This window comes from Rhipicephalus microplus, chromosome 4, assembly GCF_043290135.1.
Source record: "Rhipicephalus microplus isolate Deutch F79 chromosome 4, USDA_Rmic, whole genome shotgun sequence".
Lineage (NCBI taxonomy): Eukaryota > Metazoa > Arthropoda > Arachnida > Ixodida > Ixodidae > Rhipicephalus > Rhipicephalus microplus.
In genome coordinates this window covers 14,558,447-14,575,700 of record NC_134703.1, presented here as the reverse complement: position 1 = coordinate 14,575,700, position 17,254 = coordinate 14,558,447, and the positions used below count along the sequence as shown (strand labels likewise).

Genomic DNA, 17,254 nt, shown 5'->3' with positions numbered 1-17,254 from the left:
TTGCAGCTAGTTTCTATACATAGGCACTTATTAAAAAAATACAATGAAAATCGAATCACACACACATGCTTACATGTCTTGACTCCACAGAAAAAATGATTTACATGCCATGCTGAAATTACGTGCCGTTTTAATCTCTAGGGGGACCGTGTTCCATATTTTTGTTCCACTAAACTGTATCAGTCTTTCTCCGTAAACATTAAAACATTTGGGCAGATTGAAATTACCATTCGAAGCATGTCGCGTATTGCGTTTAGGAATTGAAAAAAGATCAGCAGGCAAAGGTGAATTTCTATTAATTATGTTATTTACTGAAACAGCAATTTTGTAGTCACGCAACATCGGAACTGAGAGAATGCGTTGTGATTGGAAAATATTACTTACTGATTCACCTTGGCTTATGATTTTCAGTGTACGCTTTTGAAGTCGCTCAAGAGTTTTTAGATAACTGTTGTACGTCACACCCCACGATTCCAGACAGTAACCTATGTGACAATGACACAATGAAAAGTAGAGTGTGCGGAGAATAGCTTGTGGAAAATATTGGCGAGCTTTTATTAGAGAATAGCAGCCATAGGCTAGCTTTGCGCACACACTTTGTACTTGCTCATGCCAGTGTAAGTGTTCATCAAAAGTGACGCCTAAATATTTAAAACAAGGAACTTGTTGAATAGGAGTGTTGTTTATTGTTAGGTTAAGAGATTCAGCGTCAATATGTTTCCTACGAGAGTGAAACACCATATACTTTGTTTTAGTACAGTTAACAGTCAGCTGATTCCTGGCAAACCATTTCGAAATGTTCGATAAATCGGTCATCGCGTCATTTTGTAAATCTGCTAAGGAGTGTCCTGTGAAAACTAAAACAGTGTCGTCCGCGTACATCAGTGCCCTTGACCTTTGTAGGGATCGCGGGACATCATTAATATAAAGAGAGAACAATATAGGGCCCAAAACTGAACCCTGTGGCACCCCGCATTTAATATAACCGTAGGATGATTTGATGTCACCAATGACTACCTTTTGTTTGCGTGCCGATAGATAACTAGAAAAAAAATCAAGCGAGTTACCTTTTATCCCATAAGAATGCATTTTTTCCAGTAAAATGGAATGACTAATAGCATCAAATGCCTTTCGTATGTCTAAAAATACTGCTATTGCTATGTTGTTTTCATGTAGCGCGGAATTAATATATTGCGTAAGCATCGAAACAGCAGTTGAAGTGGACCTGTTTGCAACAAAGCCGTGTTGCTGGGGACAAAGTACATTCTGTTCACCCAGGAAGCGCCTTAATTGCGACGATATTAGTTTTTCAAGCGTAGTGTTAATACTACTCAGAACAGATATTGGTCTGTAGCTGTCCGGAAGATTCCGATCACCAGATTTGTACACTGGTATTACTTTGGCGGTCTTAAGTATACTAGGATAAGTTTTAGAGGAAAATGCATGATTAAATATATGGCATAAGGGACCACACAATACATCAATATTCTCCTTTAAAATCCTTGATGATATGGCGTCATGTCCAGCTGCCTTGTTCCCTGGTAACTTATTAATTACTTGTCGGATGTCATCCTCAGTTACATCACATAAATCAAAATTATTGGTAACAGTACAGGGTGCATTTAAATTCTGCATATGAGTAGGGAACTTCCTCGCAAGGCTGAGACCAATATTAGTAAAGTAATCGTTAAAGTTGTCGGCCACTTCACGAGTTGGATTATCAGGTGTAATGCGTTCTTTGCTACCCATGCCAGTGACGTCTTTAACAATCTGCCATATTTTCTTCGTGTTACCATCATTTGTTTTCACTAGGTTGGTATAGTAGCACTTCTTGGATTTTCTTATCATTGCTACTGACTTGTTTCTGTAAAGCTTAAAATTTTGATGGTAGTATTCATTGCTCCTGTTATTTTTCCATTTGTCGTAGTAAAAATCTTTCAGCTTCAAAACCTCAAGTATATTTCTATTCATCCATGGACATATGGCATGGTCATAATTTCGGCGCGAACAGCTACGCGTTGATCGTTCAATGACATCCATAATGCATTTTACAATGTTATCACACTCGACGTCCACGTCTTCATCATAGAGGGCATCAAAATTCGTTCCTTGTAGTAGTTTTTGCACGGAATTATAGTCGACACGTGTTGTTCGTTTAATGGCAGGTATGGCAGGAGCACAAATGTATTTCTGGGGTAAAAATAGAAAGGTGGGATTGTGATCCGCAATAGCAACAGCGTATACGCCTGCCGATACATCCAGGTCAGCGTTACACAACACGTGATCAATAATCGACTCCGAGTGGTCTGTTATGCGAGTGGGTGATGAAATAACATTTCTCAGATTAACTGATTGTAGCAAAAACACGTAATCATCACATGTATCTCCAGACACGTCTATGTTAATATCACCGCAGACAATAATAGGTGCTTTAGAGGCCACAATGGGTATCATGGTACTTTCCATCACAGTAATGAAATCAGCCACACTGGAAATTGGTGGACGATATATTACACCGATGATGACACCATTCTGAAGATGAATAAAAAGAGTCTCTGCCGATGAACTGCAGCATGAGCTATTGCTAAGGTGAACGAAACTAAAGCAGTCTTTGATAAATAGCGCCACACCCCCTCCTCGTGTAGCACTGTTTCTAGGTTGCGAAAGCATGACGTAGCCGGGTAAATGAACTGATTCGCTTTCTCGAAGCCAAGTTTCAGTTATAGCGATGACATCATATTTAAACGAGTGCTGTGATAAGTACGAAAGCAGATGATCGAAGTTCTTTTTTATGCTGCGAATATTACAATGTAATACTGCGAAATGATCCTGCTGCAGCCATATGTTTTCAACCTCAGAAAAAGAAAACGCCATTTAAAAGTATAGGAAACTCCAGGTTACAGAAACAAGCAGGCAATCCTCAAACAACTTTGGAAAGATCCTCAGCACATGTGACGTGAAGCACACGTGAATTATCCGCCTTCCGCATCAAAATCTTTCCACCAGTTACCCAGGTGTACTTCCACTTTTTTTCCCGCTTTGTCTTTAGAGCGGCTGTTAGCAATTCCTTGTTTGCCGGACACAAGTGCTCATTTATGTACACTGGAGATGCGATGCCCTGAAAACCTAAAGCTGTCGTGTTAAGTCGTTGCTTCTTAGCAGTCTTCAGAACATTATCTTTCACAGCTCTCGAAAGAAACCTAACTATGATGTTAGGTGTTGACGCGTTCCTTGATGGCACTCGGTGCACGACGTCTATATCTGTTTCTTTGATTTCAACTTTCAGGTAGCTGGCAAGCTGTTGCATTGTGGAGACCAAGTTTTCCCCCTCCATCACAGGAACTCCCTTTATTTCTAGGTTATTCTGTCTACTATATTGTTGCTGAGCAGTGAGTTCCTGTTTTATTTCCTTAATATTCTTGACGAGGCGACTGTTTTCGCTTTTAATCGCGTGGTTTTCTGCTCGCACCGCAGCAAGTTCTTTCTTTGTTTCGCCAAGTTCCACCCTGAATTGCTCAAATTGCTCATTCATGAAGTTGATTGACTGTCTAAGAGTTTGTAGTTCGCCTTCAATAACCTTTGTGATGTCTTTCTTTAGCTCATCATGTTTGGTATCAATTCTAGCAGAAAAATCTGACAAGGCCTTAACTAGTTCCTTCACAGTAGTGGGCGGCTTATCACCCATAATACCCGTCACTCACTGAGCAGTCCAGGAACAAAGAAGCCAAAGTATAAGTCGTTCACGTACCTGCGTAAAGCAAGGTAAATTTTTTGCTGCCGTTCAGCCTCGTTGCTGCCTGGACTGCCCGTGAAATGACGGCTGACCCTCGCTGGAGCGGTGGTTTTATAGCAGAGCTGTGGCGTATTTCAGGGGGCGTTGTTCCCGGTTCTGCCCACTTGATTCCTAGTAGCGCTGACCGCTTCCGAAGACACCTTGCCCGCTTCCACCACCAGCGTTCTCTTACGGGCGCTGCGTTCTTGTAAATGCTACGGCTCTCTCGCTGCCTGGACTGCCCGTGAAATGACGGCTGAACCTCGCTGCCACCACCAGCGTTTCCACCACCAGCGTTCTCTTACGGGCGCTGCGTTCTTGTAAATGCTACGGCTCTCTTGCTGCCTGGACTGCCCGTGAAATGACGGCTGATCCTCGCTGGAGCGGTGGTTTTATAGCAGAGCTGTGACGTATTTCAGGGGGCGTTGTTCCCGGTTCTGCTCACTTGATTCCCAGTAGCGCTGACCGCTTCCGAAGACACCTTGTCCGCTTCCACCACCAGCGTTCTCTTACGGGCGCTGCGTTCTTGTAAATGCTACGGCTCTCTCGCTGCCTGGACTGCCCGTGAAATGACGGCTGAACCTCGCTGCCACCACCAGCGTTTCCACCACCAGCGTTCTCTTACGGGCGCTGCGTTCTTGTAAATGCTACGGCTCTCTTGCTGCCTGGACTGCCCGTGAAATGACAAGCTGTTGTTTAGCGAGCGTTGGGCCGCAGTGCGATGAATACAGTGAACTAGTATATACCATGAACTCGAGGTGAATAAAGGTGGGAAGTAGACACGAAGCGCAAGCCGTAAGAAAGTGTGCGTGTGCCACCTCTCGTTTAGTCCTTGGAATGTCCGCTGGATGGCGGTGCATATGTGGAATATATGGTTATTCAGTTCAGTTCAGGCTGTCAAGGTGGATGGACGTGTTTTTTGAGCGCTCCGGATCGACTGCGCAGATAAGTGTTTTTGCATGTTTTGAGCTTGTCTCTATAATTATAAGGCTGTGGTTGAAATCTTCGTAGCACTTATTTTAGGGTATACGGCTTTTTCGGGGGCCAGTCACCAGGTATTATTAGTTAGTGCGGGTGTGTGTGTTTGAATTTTTGTTGTTGTTTTTTTTCTTTTGCCACCCCGTTGGGGAGGTGCGCGTACATTGAACACGCAAATTTTTGTAGTAGAGCTTGGACTTTCTTTTTTTTCTCGTAGTGCAGGGCTCGAGTTTAGTAATTATCGAGTATAGGGACAATTGGTGTCAGAAAGGCATGGTTAAAAAGACTGTAATGTGTTCAGGATGTGGAGTGGGTTTAAAAGTGGACCCAAGCGTAGAAGCGGATGGAGAAAAGGCTGACGCGAAGTGTAGGCAATGTGAGGTCGAGGAAAAAATGGAGAAAATGATGGTTGCCCAGAGTGAACTGCTGATGAGAATCGCCAAACTCGAGACTGCGTTGGCGACTGAGCAAGAGAAAACGAGGGCAATGGGAGAAAGACTGAAGTCCGCCGAGGAAGTGCTAGCGAAGCTGAACAAAGAAGCGACCTACCGAGAGAACAGTAGGGAACCGGCAACCAGAACGGTGGAGAAGGAAAAGCAAGCAAGCTTGGAAAAAACAGGTTTAGCCGGTTCAACTGTCGCAAGGCCCAGCTTCAGCGAGGTAGTGGTGGGGCAGGGAGGGAACAAAGCAGCCGGCGTCACAGGTGCAAGTAGCCCCCAGGTGCAGAACGCTCCAGCGGAAAAGTCACAGCATGTGATAATCGCCGGGGACTCAAATTTAAATCGATGCACAGAAGCCATCAAAGAGAGGGTAAGAGGTGACAAGAGGGTTGCAGTAGGGGCGTTCCCAGGACGCAAGATGGAAGCAGTCATGAAGCAAGCGAGCGCAAAGCTCAAAACGACAGCTGATAGACGAAACCTCGTGATAATTTCAGGCGGTTTAAACGATGTCCTAAATGAAGATGCAGCAGGACTGGCAGCCACACTGGCGAAAGGCGTCGATGACATGCGCGCCACTTCTCCTAAGGTGCAGGTAGTGATATGCACGATACCGGAGGTACCGGTGCGTGATATCAACCTGCAAAGAGCGGTGGTCAACGCAAACCAAGAGATATGGCGGATGAGTCGAGAGAAAGGCTTTGAGGTGGTGGAAATAAACAGAGAGGTGCATAGGTGGGGGGGTTTTCAACGAGACAGAATTCACTTCGATGGGCGGCTAGGTCATGAGGTGGGTTGGCGACTTGCAGGACGCGCAGTAGCTTTTTTGGGGGGCAAGCGAGCCCTTCGGGGTGCAGGATAGCTAGCAACGAGGAAAACAACCAGAAAGACTCTTTGACAGGTGGTATGGACAGATACGATTTCAAAGTGGCACCAATATCTAAGATAGGTAGAGTCCGGGGCATAAATAGACGTAGCCACGAGCGCCGAGCCAATTCAGACATAGGGTATATTAACATGCAGGGTGGTAGGAACAGGCTGAAGTGGGAAGAGATAGAAGAACAGCTAAGGGAAGAGAGGCCGGTGGTATACGGTTTTGTAGAAACACATCTCAGGGACATGGAACAACCTCCGAACAATCCGGACTACGCGTGGGAGTATTGTAATAGAACAGAAGGCAGCAGAAAGGGGGGTGGTATTGGGGCATTCATTCATAAAAGTACAGACTGGCAAAGGGTCAAGTAGGAGTGCAAGGAACATTTATGGCTAAAAGGGAAAGTGGCAGGTCAAATGACACTCCTTGGTTTCGTGTACTTGTGGACGGGAGCAAAGGCCAGAGAGGAAAACCAGGCAATGGTAGAGTGTATATCAAAGGACATTCAGGAGTTAGGAAGAGAGGGCGAGATAATTATACTAGGAGACATGAATGCGCACATAGAAGATATAGATGGGTATACCGACCCGACAGGCAAAATGATCATGGATATGTGTGAAAGGCTTGATTTGATCATTTGCAACAGTACCGAGAAGTGTGAAGGGCAAATAACATGGGAGGTAGGAAGGCTTCAGTCGACGATAGATTATTCACTGATGTCACATAGGATGTATGATAAGCTCAGGGAAATGCACATAGATGAAGGTGGCTCCAGAAGTCTGGGTAGCGATCACAAACGCATCAAGCTAAGTTTTGGAAGAGCAGTGAAAGTGGGAAGAAGACAAGATGAGCAACTACAGGAAAATTTTTATCCAGAAATGCAAAGTGAAATAGCCACTATACAAATTGAGAAAGTAATCACGGAGGATAATAAGACAGTGTGGACATACACGAATCTAATTAGACTCTTTGAACTAGAGCTTGCTAAGACGCGTGACAAGTCACCCCGGAAAAGAAGACACAAACCCAAAAGTTGGTGGGATGAGGAAGTTAAGAGAGCCATAGCAAAACGTCAGGAAGCCTCTAGGGAACACAGACATGCTAAGCAGCGGGGTGAACCGACAGATGATGTGGAAAGAAAATGGGCAACCTCTCTAAGCTGTAGAAGGGATGCATCCCTTCTGATCAATGAAAAGATTAGAAGGAAGGGAGCTCAGTGGCTGGCAGAAGTACATAAAAAAGATAGAAAGGCAGCTGCGAAATTTTGGAACCATCTGAACTCCCTAAGAAATGAGACGAGCCTAGAGCAGAACTTTATAACTACAGCCCAAGGTGCTAGGCTAGAAGGAGACGAAGCTATTGAATATATAAGAACAAGGGTGACAGAAAAATTTCAACAAAGAAGTACTTTATGCACCACAATAGACAAAGACGAATCAAGTGGTGCAATGGCTCCATTTTCACAACAAGAGTGGGAAAGGGCTGAGAAAAGGGTTCCTAGTAGTACATCAACAGGCCCAGATGGCATTCCAATTAGGCTGATAAAAACATTAGGTCCGAAGTCTAAGCAGGCTTTGAGAGAGGCAGTGAGTACAATAATAATCGATGGTGAAGTTCCCGATGGATGGAAACTTAGCAGGATGAGCATGATCTATAAAGGAAAGGGGGACAAAGCTGACATAAACAACTACCGTCCTATAACAGTGACATCAGTGGTCTACAGGCTGGCGATGCAGATTATAAAGGAAAGACTGCAGGCGTGGATAGAGGATGAGGGGGTGCTGGGGGAACTGCAGAATGGGTTTCGGAAACACAGGAGGTTGGAAGACAATCTGTTCTCACTGACGCAGTGCATCGAAATAGCAGAAAAAGAACACAGGCCCCTGTGGCTAGCATTTTTGGATATCAAGGGAGCGTACGATAGCGTGGTTCAAGAGGAATTGTGGGGAATACTGGACACACTAGGCGTGGAACATGTAGTCACTAATCTTTTAAAGGGTGTCTATAAAGGTAACAAGGTAGTTATAAAGTGGGAAAAACAGGTATCCAAGCCTGCAGAGGTAAAACGGGGGCTTAGGCAGGGGTGCCCCCTGTCACCCTTATTATTCATGATGTACCTACAAGGATTAGAGGCAAAATTAGAGGGAAGTGGACTGGGCTTCAACCTCTCTTTAGTCAAACAAGGAAAACTTATTGATCAGGCACTACCAGCATTAATGTACGCAGATGATATAGTGCTAATGGCCAACAACAAGGAAGATTTGCAGAGATTGATGGACATCTGCGGTAATGAGGGAGATAGGTTAGATTTTAGATTCAGTAGGGAAAAATCAGCAGTCATGATTTTCAATGACAACGAAGGTAGTGAGCTTAGAATACAGGAGGTCACGCTTGAGATAACAGATAAATACAAATATCTGGGCGTATGGATAAGCAATGGGTCCGAGTATCTGAGGGAACACGAAATATACGTGACGACTAAAGGTAACAGGAATGCAGCAGTCATGAAAAATAGGGCACTGTGGAATTACAATAGGTATGATGTTGTGAGAGGAATATGGAAAGGGGTCATGGTTCCTGGGCTGACGTTCAGCAATGCGGTCTTGTGCATGAGATCAGAAGTGCAAGCAAGATTAGAAATTAAGCAACGTGGAATAGGTAGGCTTGCTTTAGGAGCTCACGGGAATACACCAAATCAGGGAGTACAAGGTGATATGGGATGGACATCATTTGAGGGCAGGGAAGCTAGCAGCAAGATAAAATTTGAGAAGCGATTGAGAGAAATGGGGGAAGAGCGTTGGGCTAGGAAGGTTTTCAGCTACTTGTACATGAAGAATGTCGATACAAAATGGAGGAAGCGAACCAGGAAGTTGACTGGTAAATACTTAGAAAACAGCAGGTGGCCAAACCAAAAAGAACTATCGGTTAAGAAAAAAGTGAAGGAAACGGAGACTGACATGTGGAGAATGGCCATGATTAAGAAGTCCGCACTAGAGATCTATCGAACTTTTAAGCAGGAAATTGCCAAGGAAAGGATCTATGATAATACTCGGGGTAGTTCTCTACTGTTTGAGGCCAGGACGGGAGTACTGCGAACCAAGACATACCGGGCCAAATACGAAGGGGTCGACACACTATGCAGAGCGTGTGGAGAGGAAGAAGAAACTGCCAAACACTTGATAATGTTCTGTAAAGGGCTTCACCCTATAGCTCCGGATGATGGCGCAGAGTTTTTCAAAGCACTGGGATTTAGGGACAGCGAGGGCAAAATAGACTTTAAGCGGGTAGACTTAACTAGAAGAAGGTTATCTGATTGGTGGCTAAAGTCAGGGCACGAGTGAAAATTAAACCCTTCACTGCGAAGTACGAATCCTCAACTTCAAAAAAAAGATAAATGTAAAGGTTAGTTCTCTAAGTATTACGGCTAGGTGGCGTTAGCCGCCACCCGATCTAAAGGGTACAGCCACATCCATCCATCCATCCATCCATCCATCCATATGATGAAAAGGTGCGAGATGGTGGTACTTGGAGTGTAGAATAGATGGATGAACGGACACACAGACAGATGCATGGACGCACTCACGGATGGCTGCACCGACGGATGGATGCATGGACGGACGCAGGGGCGGATGCATGAACGAACGCAGGGACGTAAACACAGATGGACGTGCGGACGCACGAACAGACCGACGCACGGACGGGCGAATGGACGCATGGACGGTCACACATACGGACGCATGGACGGACGGAAGCAAGAACGAATGGACGGATGGATGCTTCGCCCCACTCTCCTTCATTCACTCCGTGGATATCCTGCCATTTTTTACGATAAAATTTAGAAGTTCCTACTTTATTTTGCATGTGGAGCTATTCGAGACAGGACGCAGCTCGCTGAATTAAGGTAGTCGTATTCGCCTTAATTTATTCGTAGTGACATCGCGTCTCTAAACGCGCGAGGAACACGTGCTTTTTACGTGCAACCCAAACGCTAAGCAACGTCTGCGTCTTCATGAAACCCTGACGGTGCGCCCCCCGTCACTTTCCACAGCGTTACGAGACGTGCGCCAGTACTGACTATTTCACGTAGTGCTGCATGTGCGAAAGCACCACCTCTGCAGTTTTCGCCTCAGTGCGAAGAAACGTTGTCGCCGGGTATAATGGGTTCTAAGGTGCCCGCACACTAGGTCACCGTGGTTGGGCGATGTGCCTTCTTCTGCATTTCATGATTCATCGAACGCTGCTGCTGCAAAGGCCTGGTTAATCTACCTTATTACGTTTTCAACCATGTTCTTCACTTAATGTCTATACCCTCAAGCGCAGACAGTAAATAGGTTAATTCAGCAGAAACTGGCAATGATAGACCTTGCCAAAACTTTTCGTGAATCCTAGTCTGTTCATTTATGTTCTGCGCTGGTGCCTTTGCCCTGGTATAAAATGAAAATAGTAACTGGATGGCACAATGACAAACACTGTCATATGAATCGCATCTCACATACTCGCTTACATACCGTGCAATCTTTCGCGCAATTTTTTTCATATCCTCTTCAGGTGCGATTTATGAAGCACTGTCTACGTATATGTCAACTTTACATTAAATGAAGCCAAGGAACTCAGCATAGAATCAAGCTTTGCTTTGTAGTATAGGCTTATATTACTAGTCCACATGATTAGGATGAATAATGGTTTTCTACTCAGTGCACGATACACATAAAGCTTGCACTAACTCACTTGTGTGCGCATTAGGGAAACATACGTACACGCGCACTTGAACCCTATCACTCGCCTTTTCACACATTCATTGTTCGCGCACGTACTTCATTTGATGCACTTCCAGGCTTGCTCCTTCTTACATTAGAGTAGTTTTCTTTATCACACTTGAAAAAAAAGATTTTTACGCCTAATAACGTTATTCAGTAATGTTAGGAAAGGTCGGTCGTAGAGAGAGGAAAATGACATCATGAAGAAACCTAAACTTGTGACAAATAAGCATGGTTGTTCAAAAATGGTAGAATGGAGAAATAGAAGCTTGCGATGAAAAATTCGTAAGCAGAGGTTGTGTGGGGCTTATGTTTTGACACAACCACTTTTTACGGATTTTTAATCATAAGCAAGGTTGTAAATTCGTGACGTGTTGTAGGGTCCTTTTGAAAGCAGCTGTGTGTGAGCATTTCTAACAGTTGCATTATCTTCTGCCTAACGTAATGTCGACTGAATAAAAAATTGCAGTCATGTCGAGTCTACCCTGATGAATTTAGCAATGCATTAAAGGTGATACTGTTTGTTTGCTATCCTTGTTAGTCTGGTCGAGCAAAGAAAAGGTAACAACAGAGATATCGTAATTTCTTAAAGAAGACAATATGACTCAATGCAAGTCTTGATTACTGGTTCTTAGACATATAGCCTGCCTTGTTTTTGCTGTTCTTTGAATAATGGAGGTGGCTGAGTTAGGTCACCTTGGTTGGGCGATGTGCCTTCTTCTTCATTTCGTGATTGATCGAACGCTGCTGCTGCAAAGGCCTGCTTAATCTACCTTATTACTCTTTAATCATGTTCTTCACTTAATGTCTATACCCTCAAGCGCAGACAGTAAATAAGTTATTGCAGCAGAAACTGAAATTGATAGACCTTGCTAAAACTTTTCGTGAATCCTACTCTGTTCATTTATGTTCTGCGCTGGCGCTTTTGTCCTGGTATAAAATGAAAATAGTAACTCAATGGCACAATGACAAACACACACAAGTACCACTTGTGTTTATTTCTATTCACAAAAGTACAAATAATGTACTGAGCGGATGTATTTTGTATTCTCCTGTGACGCAATCGGTTAGCGCACGGTACTTATACGACAGGAGCGGATGTATTATATCTTAGGTGCAATACAAGTGGCCCTTTCTTCAAATACTTCTGTTCAAAACAACTGCTTCCAAGGAAGCAATCAAGCACTGCATTAGGCATTTCTCTTTTTCTGGTTTTTTGCTTCACAAGGCTTACATAAATATGAGTTAGTACAGTTGGTATTTCATAGTGATTGTACACATGGCAAAACCAACAGAAGGCCGGGAATTAAACAAACAGGACAGGGCTTGCATTGCCGAGCCGCATTTCTTCATGGCGTTAGTTTCACGCTATTCACAATAATTTCTTTAACTACGCTTGTGATTAAGTAATGGTAACGTCTAATCGGACTAAGTGGAAAGAGCATTTAGTATTAGAACTTGGTTAGGTGCGTTAACTAATGCATGTTACCTATCGACGTCCAGTCTTTGGGGACCTCCACGTCTGCGAAATCGAGAGGGCTTCATTAAACTCCGTGAAGTATGCAAATATGCACATTATCAATACTAATAAGAAGTGCGTTATATCCACAAACCACAACGCAACAAGTACAATGAGAGAATCTTTCTGCTAGGGCATTGGAGTAGGCAGCCATTTATTTCGAAGGGGAGAAAGAGGCAGCTCCTTTTTCTTGGGTGAGAGGGGCCACTTTTTTAAAACGGTTCCTTTCTGTTTTTTATGCCATCGCGAAGAAAATTCAGAGGGGGAGGGTGCCACGGGCTATTTGTTCTACCTTTTAGATATGCCACTGGCTGGTAGAAAAAAAAAACAATGTGGTGTCACTACTGAGCGTGCTTGGATGATTTCGAAGGAAAGCATAAAAAAAGAAATAGGGAAAAGTGCGGGTAGTTATGGGGATTAGATTTCAGAGATTGTCCTCTTTGGGGCTATCAAGTACAGGTGCGTCTGGCTTCCCTTGGCAGGCGTTTACGCAAGAAGGCAAGGCGTAGAGTGAATGCATAGATTGACGTGTATTCGAGTCCGCCTCGAATCATTCTGAAGGGAAGCTGAATAGTTTCCTCAGGTGAGGAGTGACCCTCCGTCCTCCCATATTTCGTTCACGCATACTGGCTGGCGGAAGCTTTAAAACTAGTCTGCACCCCACCTAATTCACGTCCCTCTGATAACCAAGATGCCTCGTCTGAGGTCAACTTTTTTGTTTTGCCAGCCAAGAACTTGGGAACAATGGTAAGCGAACACTAGTCAAATGGTGGCGTACTCACATTTTATCTCTAGCAGCGTCTCAGACGACAGCTCTGAGCCCCGTAGACTCTTGTTGAAGGCGACGCACTTGAGCCGCTCTCCGTTGCGTTCCTTCGTCGGTGTGACTAGCACGAAGCTCGTGGTGACATTGCCGTCCGTCGTGGTGCGGTACAGGAGCGGTTCGACAGGACTCGAGCCCAAGAACCACCGTATTTCTGCCGCGGGACGTGATCCCCTACTAGTGCACACAAATTCGGCCGGCTCTTCGAAGTAGAGTTCCGTGTGGCTTGCCGTTATGACGGTGCTCGCTGGCGGCACTGGGAAGAGTGCAAGTGTTCTCAGTTTTAATCTTTATCCTATCACAGAATTTCGATGGCACTGGTTTTAGATGCTAAATTTTATGATATACAATGAAAGCTAATTATGCATTGGAGAATACAAAATTTTCCCACACAATTACTCTATGTTTCTCTCAAATAGTGTTGGCTTCCTTGGTTTCAGAGAAAAACGAGATAACTGTACCCATTTTAGGAAGAATCAGTGGCAAGATAACACAAAATTCCTTCATGTTGGTGAAACACTGATCCGGTTTGTTGGAGAGCCCTACACAGCGAAGCATTCTAGCTACTGTCGACATATATAACGAACCTCATAACACGATAGCCTCAGCCATTTGTAATGCAACGTGGTTTTTCCGTTACATTTATTTTGTTGATAATTGATCATAATGCCGCTAGTTCCAAGCAAATGATCGTGTATAGTAGTACTGTTGCATTCGATATAGATTGTGAAGCGTTGTGTAATAATGATCCTGATATCATTAGAACGTTGCAACGTAAGTACCTCGATACGAGTGTACGCCTACGCGTAACAAGCGGACATCTGCTGGTACTTTCATTTAAGAGAAACCTATCAAATCATTTTGCCTCCAATTATTTTTTTTCTATTCACACAAGTACCAATAATGTACCGAGTGGATGTATTATATTTTAGGTGGGATACAAGTGGCCCTTTTTTCAAATACTTCTGTTGAAAACAACTGCTCTGCCAAGGAAGCAATCCAGCACTGCATTAGGCATTTCTCTTTTTCTGTTTTCTTGCTTCGCAAGGCCTACATAAACCTCAATACGTACGGTGTATGAGTACGTGAACCGAGAGGGACTTGGAGAAAAGACCGTCCAAAATGGAAGCCGTGCACGTGGCGTTCAGGCCCCAGTGGTGACGCCGCAGAGGCTCAATGCGAAGAAACGTCCGATGCACGTCGTCCTCTTCCACCACGCTGCTCACGTTCGCCGCAGCGCCCAAGTTATTCTGCCACGTAGTAAGGAACCGCGGCTTTCCTGCGATGCATTTCGCATGGCAACACCACGGTGTGAAGCTGCATCTATGTCTCGTTAACCGGGAACGATAACACGACACGCGTTGCACAGTTTTGCACACAGAAACACTTGGCAGGAAAAACTAGGCGTCGGCACATCTTATGACACGGAGGACGTTACGTGTGAGTCTGTTACAGCAAAACTTCGCTAAAATTCAAGATGCCCCATCAGCTGCAGCCTGAAAAATAATAGGTAGAGCTATAGCACGAGATTCAATATGGTGGTTTGGATGCGGCCATTTTGTAGTAAGGATTACGTTCATCATGCTTATTTATAAGGGCAAGTTAAATATCCTCAGCTGGCTAAAATTCAAGCGCAGCCACACAACCTTCTTCCCGCCCCAGCTTTACGCATGTTCGCATTACCGTTTCGGGGATTAATATATAATTTTTAAGACATATAGTACAAGACGAACCCAATGTTTATAGTCAAAACGAAGGCGTAGATGTTTCGTACCTCAGGAGTGAAGGAATTGTTTATATAACTGTTTACTCTTAAAATAAATCTACCAATTACTTCAACAATTATCAAAACCTAACTTCAACAATAAACTTCGAAAAAGATGAAGAAATTCAACCGTAAAAACATCAAAAAGTATGGAAATACTATACGAGTGCTAACAATTACGAAGATAGACTGCTACAGCAAAACTTCGCAAGTTTCCCCAGATTATTCTGAAATGATAAATTTAAATTTATTTTTGGGCCACAAGACAGAGCCATATAGTAGCTAGTGTGCTAAAAAATAAATACAACACACAAGTGGTGACTTACCTCCAATTATTTCACACACCAGGAAAAGGTTTTCACTCTGTGTGTATGGCCCCACCGAATCTCGTACAATATTACCGTTAGCATCCTTGATTACAAATTCCGTTGGTGGCACTGAAAAAGTATAACGTACAGGGAATTATAAATGCAAGCTTATATCATGGGATGGAAAAGTACATCGTCATTAAGTATATGTCGGCTACGTTAGTAATTGTATTCACAACAAAACAAAGCTTCTCCTTCACTATAGCTTCACAATTAAGCCAGCTATATGTATATCGTTACCGGAAATCAACCAGTATTAGCTTACCGAAATATTCACTGTGGAGTGCCTTCACTCACACTAATTTACAAAAAGAACACGTCGTATCTCCGACTTCAACGGGATTGTGAACATAAAACAGCAGCCATATCATACCAACATAAAGCAGCAGCATATCATATCATACGGGCCTTATACTTTGCGAAAACGCGGGTTGTTTTCTGACACACCAACATGCGTGAGCGCTCTAATTGGTAGGCGTTTTCATTGTTTCATGTCCGGGGAAGTTCTTTTTTTATCATAACTATAAAACACATATCTGCAACAAGTGACTTCAATTCTTCTTTACTGCACAAGAACAAGTGTTTCAGTTTTCGTCTATTTTGTTGTGCTCCCACTTTCCGAAATTGCTTTGCGCCATTTATACCTAAAGAAAGCATTATGGCTTTGAGCCATAGCTTGACGCTAAACATCGTGGAGAGCAAAAGCAGCGGGAATGACATGGCAGGTTTCTTCTTTGTCAGTGACGCATAGATCACGCTGAAAATTGTTCCAGATAGCCTTCAAGAAAGCCCTGGTCGCAATTGGGGCGTCCGCAATTAAATATCGGAAAAGCCAGAAGGCTTCAACTGTGTTCCGTGCCTCGGTGTTTCTCCTTATTTGTGTAAGAAAGTTTAATAGATGCAAGAGTGACAGTAAGGAAAAAATGACAGAGGCGATGAGCTTCGCAATTTCCTGAGGCTTGCTACACAGCAGTGTATGCGGAAACACCGGCATCGCATGCACCCTCAATGGTTGGTGGTTATGTAATTGCTTGGTAATATACATGAAGCACAAAAACTGTGTATAAGGATAATGAACTTGAATTTAATACCCGTTGTCCTTTAGACGCTATCGCGTGGCTTCTACGCTTGTGTCGTGCGAAACTGCCCATTCACGTCATGCACACAAGTGAATTGCACAACCATGTCGCTTCGCTTGGTAACTCTGTGTGCAAAGTCAAGCAAAGCAGTTTATACCAGATTACAGCAGGCCGTTTTGCATTACATCTACTACCGAGGTGCCCGTGATCAGCGGCATATTTGTCCGGCAAGGGCACTCTAGAAATTCGGAAATCGTGCGCAAATGGAACTTCTAGCCAAGGTGTAAAAAAACAATGTGTCACCAGCAGCTCAATTATAGTTTACAGAATACTACTTTTCTGCCAAGTCTGAAAATATTGTTGTTCTGAGACGCCAACAATGGCAAAAAAAGAGCTTGTGGCACATTCAGCTTATTGTTTTTGACAACGCCAGAGCTCTATACGACGCGCTCCGCATTAGAAATAGGTCGAAATTCAGCGCACTCAGACCACTGGACATTTCCCAGCTCCGCGATCAGATCGCCTGCGACGACATTTACTATACTCGGCGACAAACTTCTGTGGCAGCATAGCCAAGGCTTCGAAGTCCCAGCATACCCCTTTTAGGGGTGAAGCTCCTTAAGGCGTGAATCCGTTCATCCCTTGTATGTATGTAGTAGTACGTAGCCACCGGTGGCACATGCCCGCTCTAGAGCGGATATGTGCCACAGGGGATGCGAGATGGGAGATGACAGTACTTGGAGTGTTCACTTGATGGACGTATGGATGGACAGACTGACAGATTAGCAGACAGACGGACGGATTAATGGATAGACGTGTGGACGCACCAACAGACAGACAGACGGACGGGCTCATGCACGGACGCATGGACGGTCGAGCGGA

General features: G+C 44.1%; 1 protein-coding gene across 1 annotated transcript in view; it reads right to left on the bottom strand.

The window, feature by feature from the left end:
- Nucleotides 1-17,254, bottom strand: part of LOC119171533 (uncharacterized) — an 83,371-nt gene that overhangs the window by 7,130 nt on the left and 58,987 nt on the right. The window contains exons 3-5 of the mRNA XM_075892206.1: nt 15,252-15,362; nt 14,233-14,439; nt 13,120-13,416 (exon numbers count right to left, since the gene is read on the bottom strand). Coding sequence (XP_075748321.1) covers nt 13,120-13,416; nt 14,233-14,439; nt 15,252-15,362 — 615 coding nt within the window. The remainder of the gene's footprint in view (nt 1-13,119; nt 13,417-14,232; nt 14,440-15,251; nt 15,363-17,254) is intronic.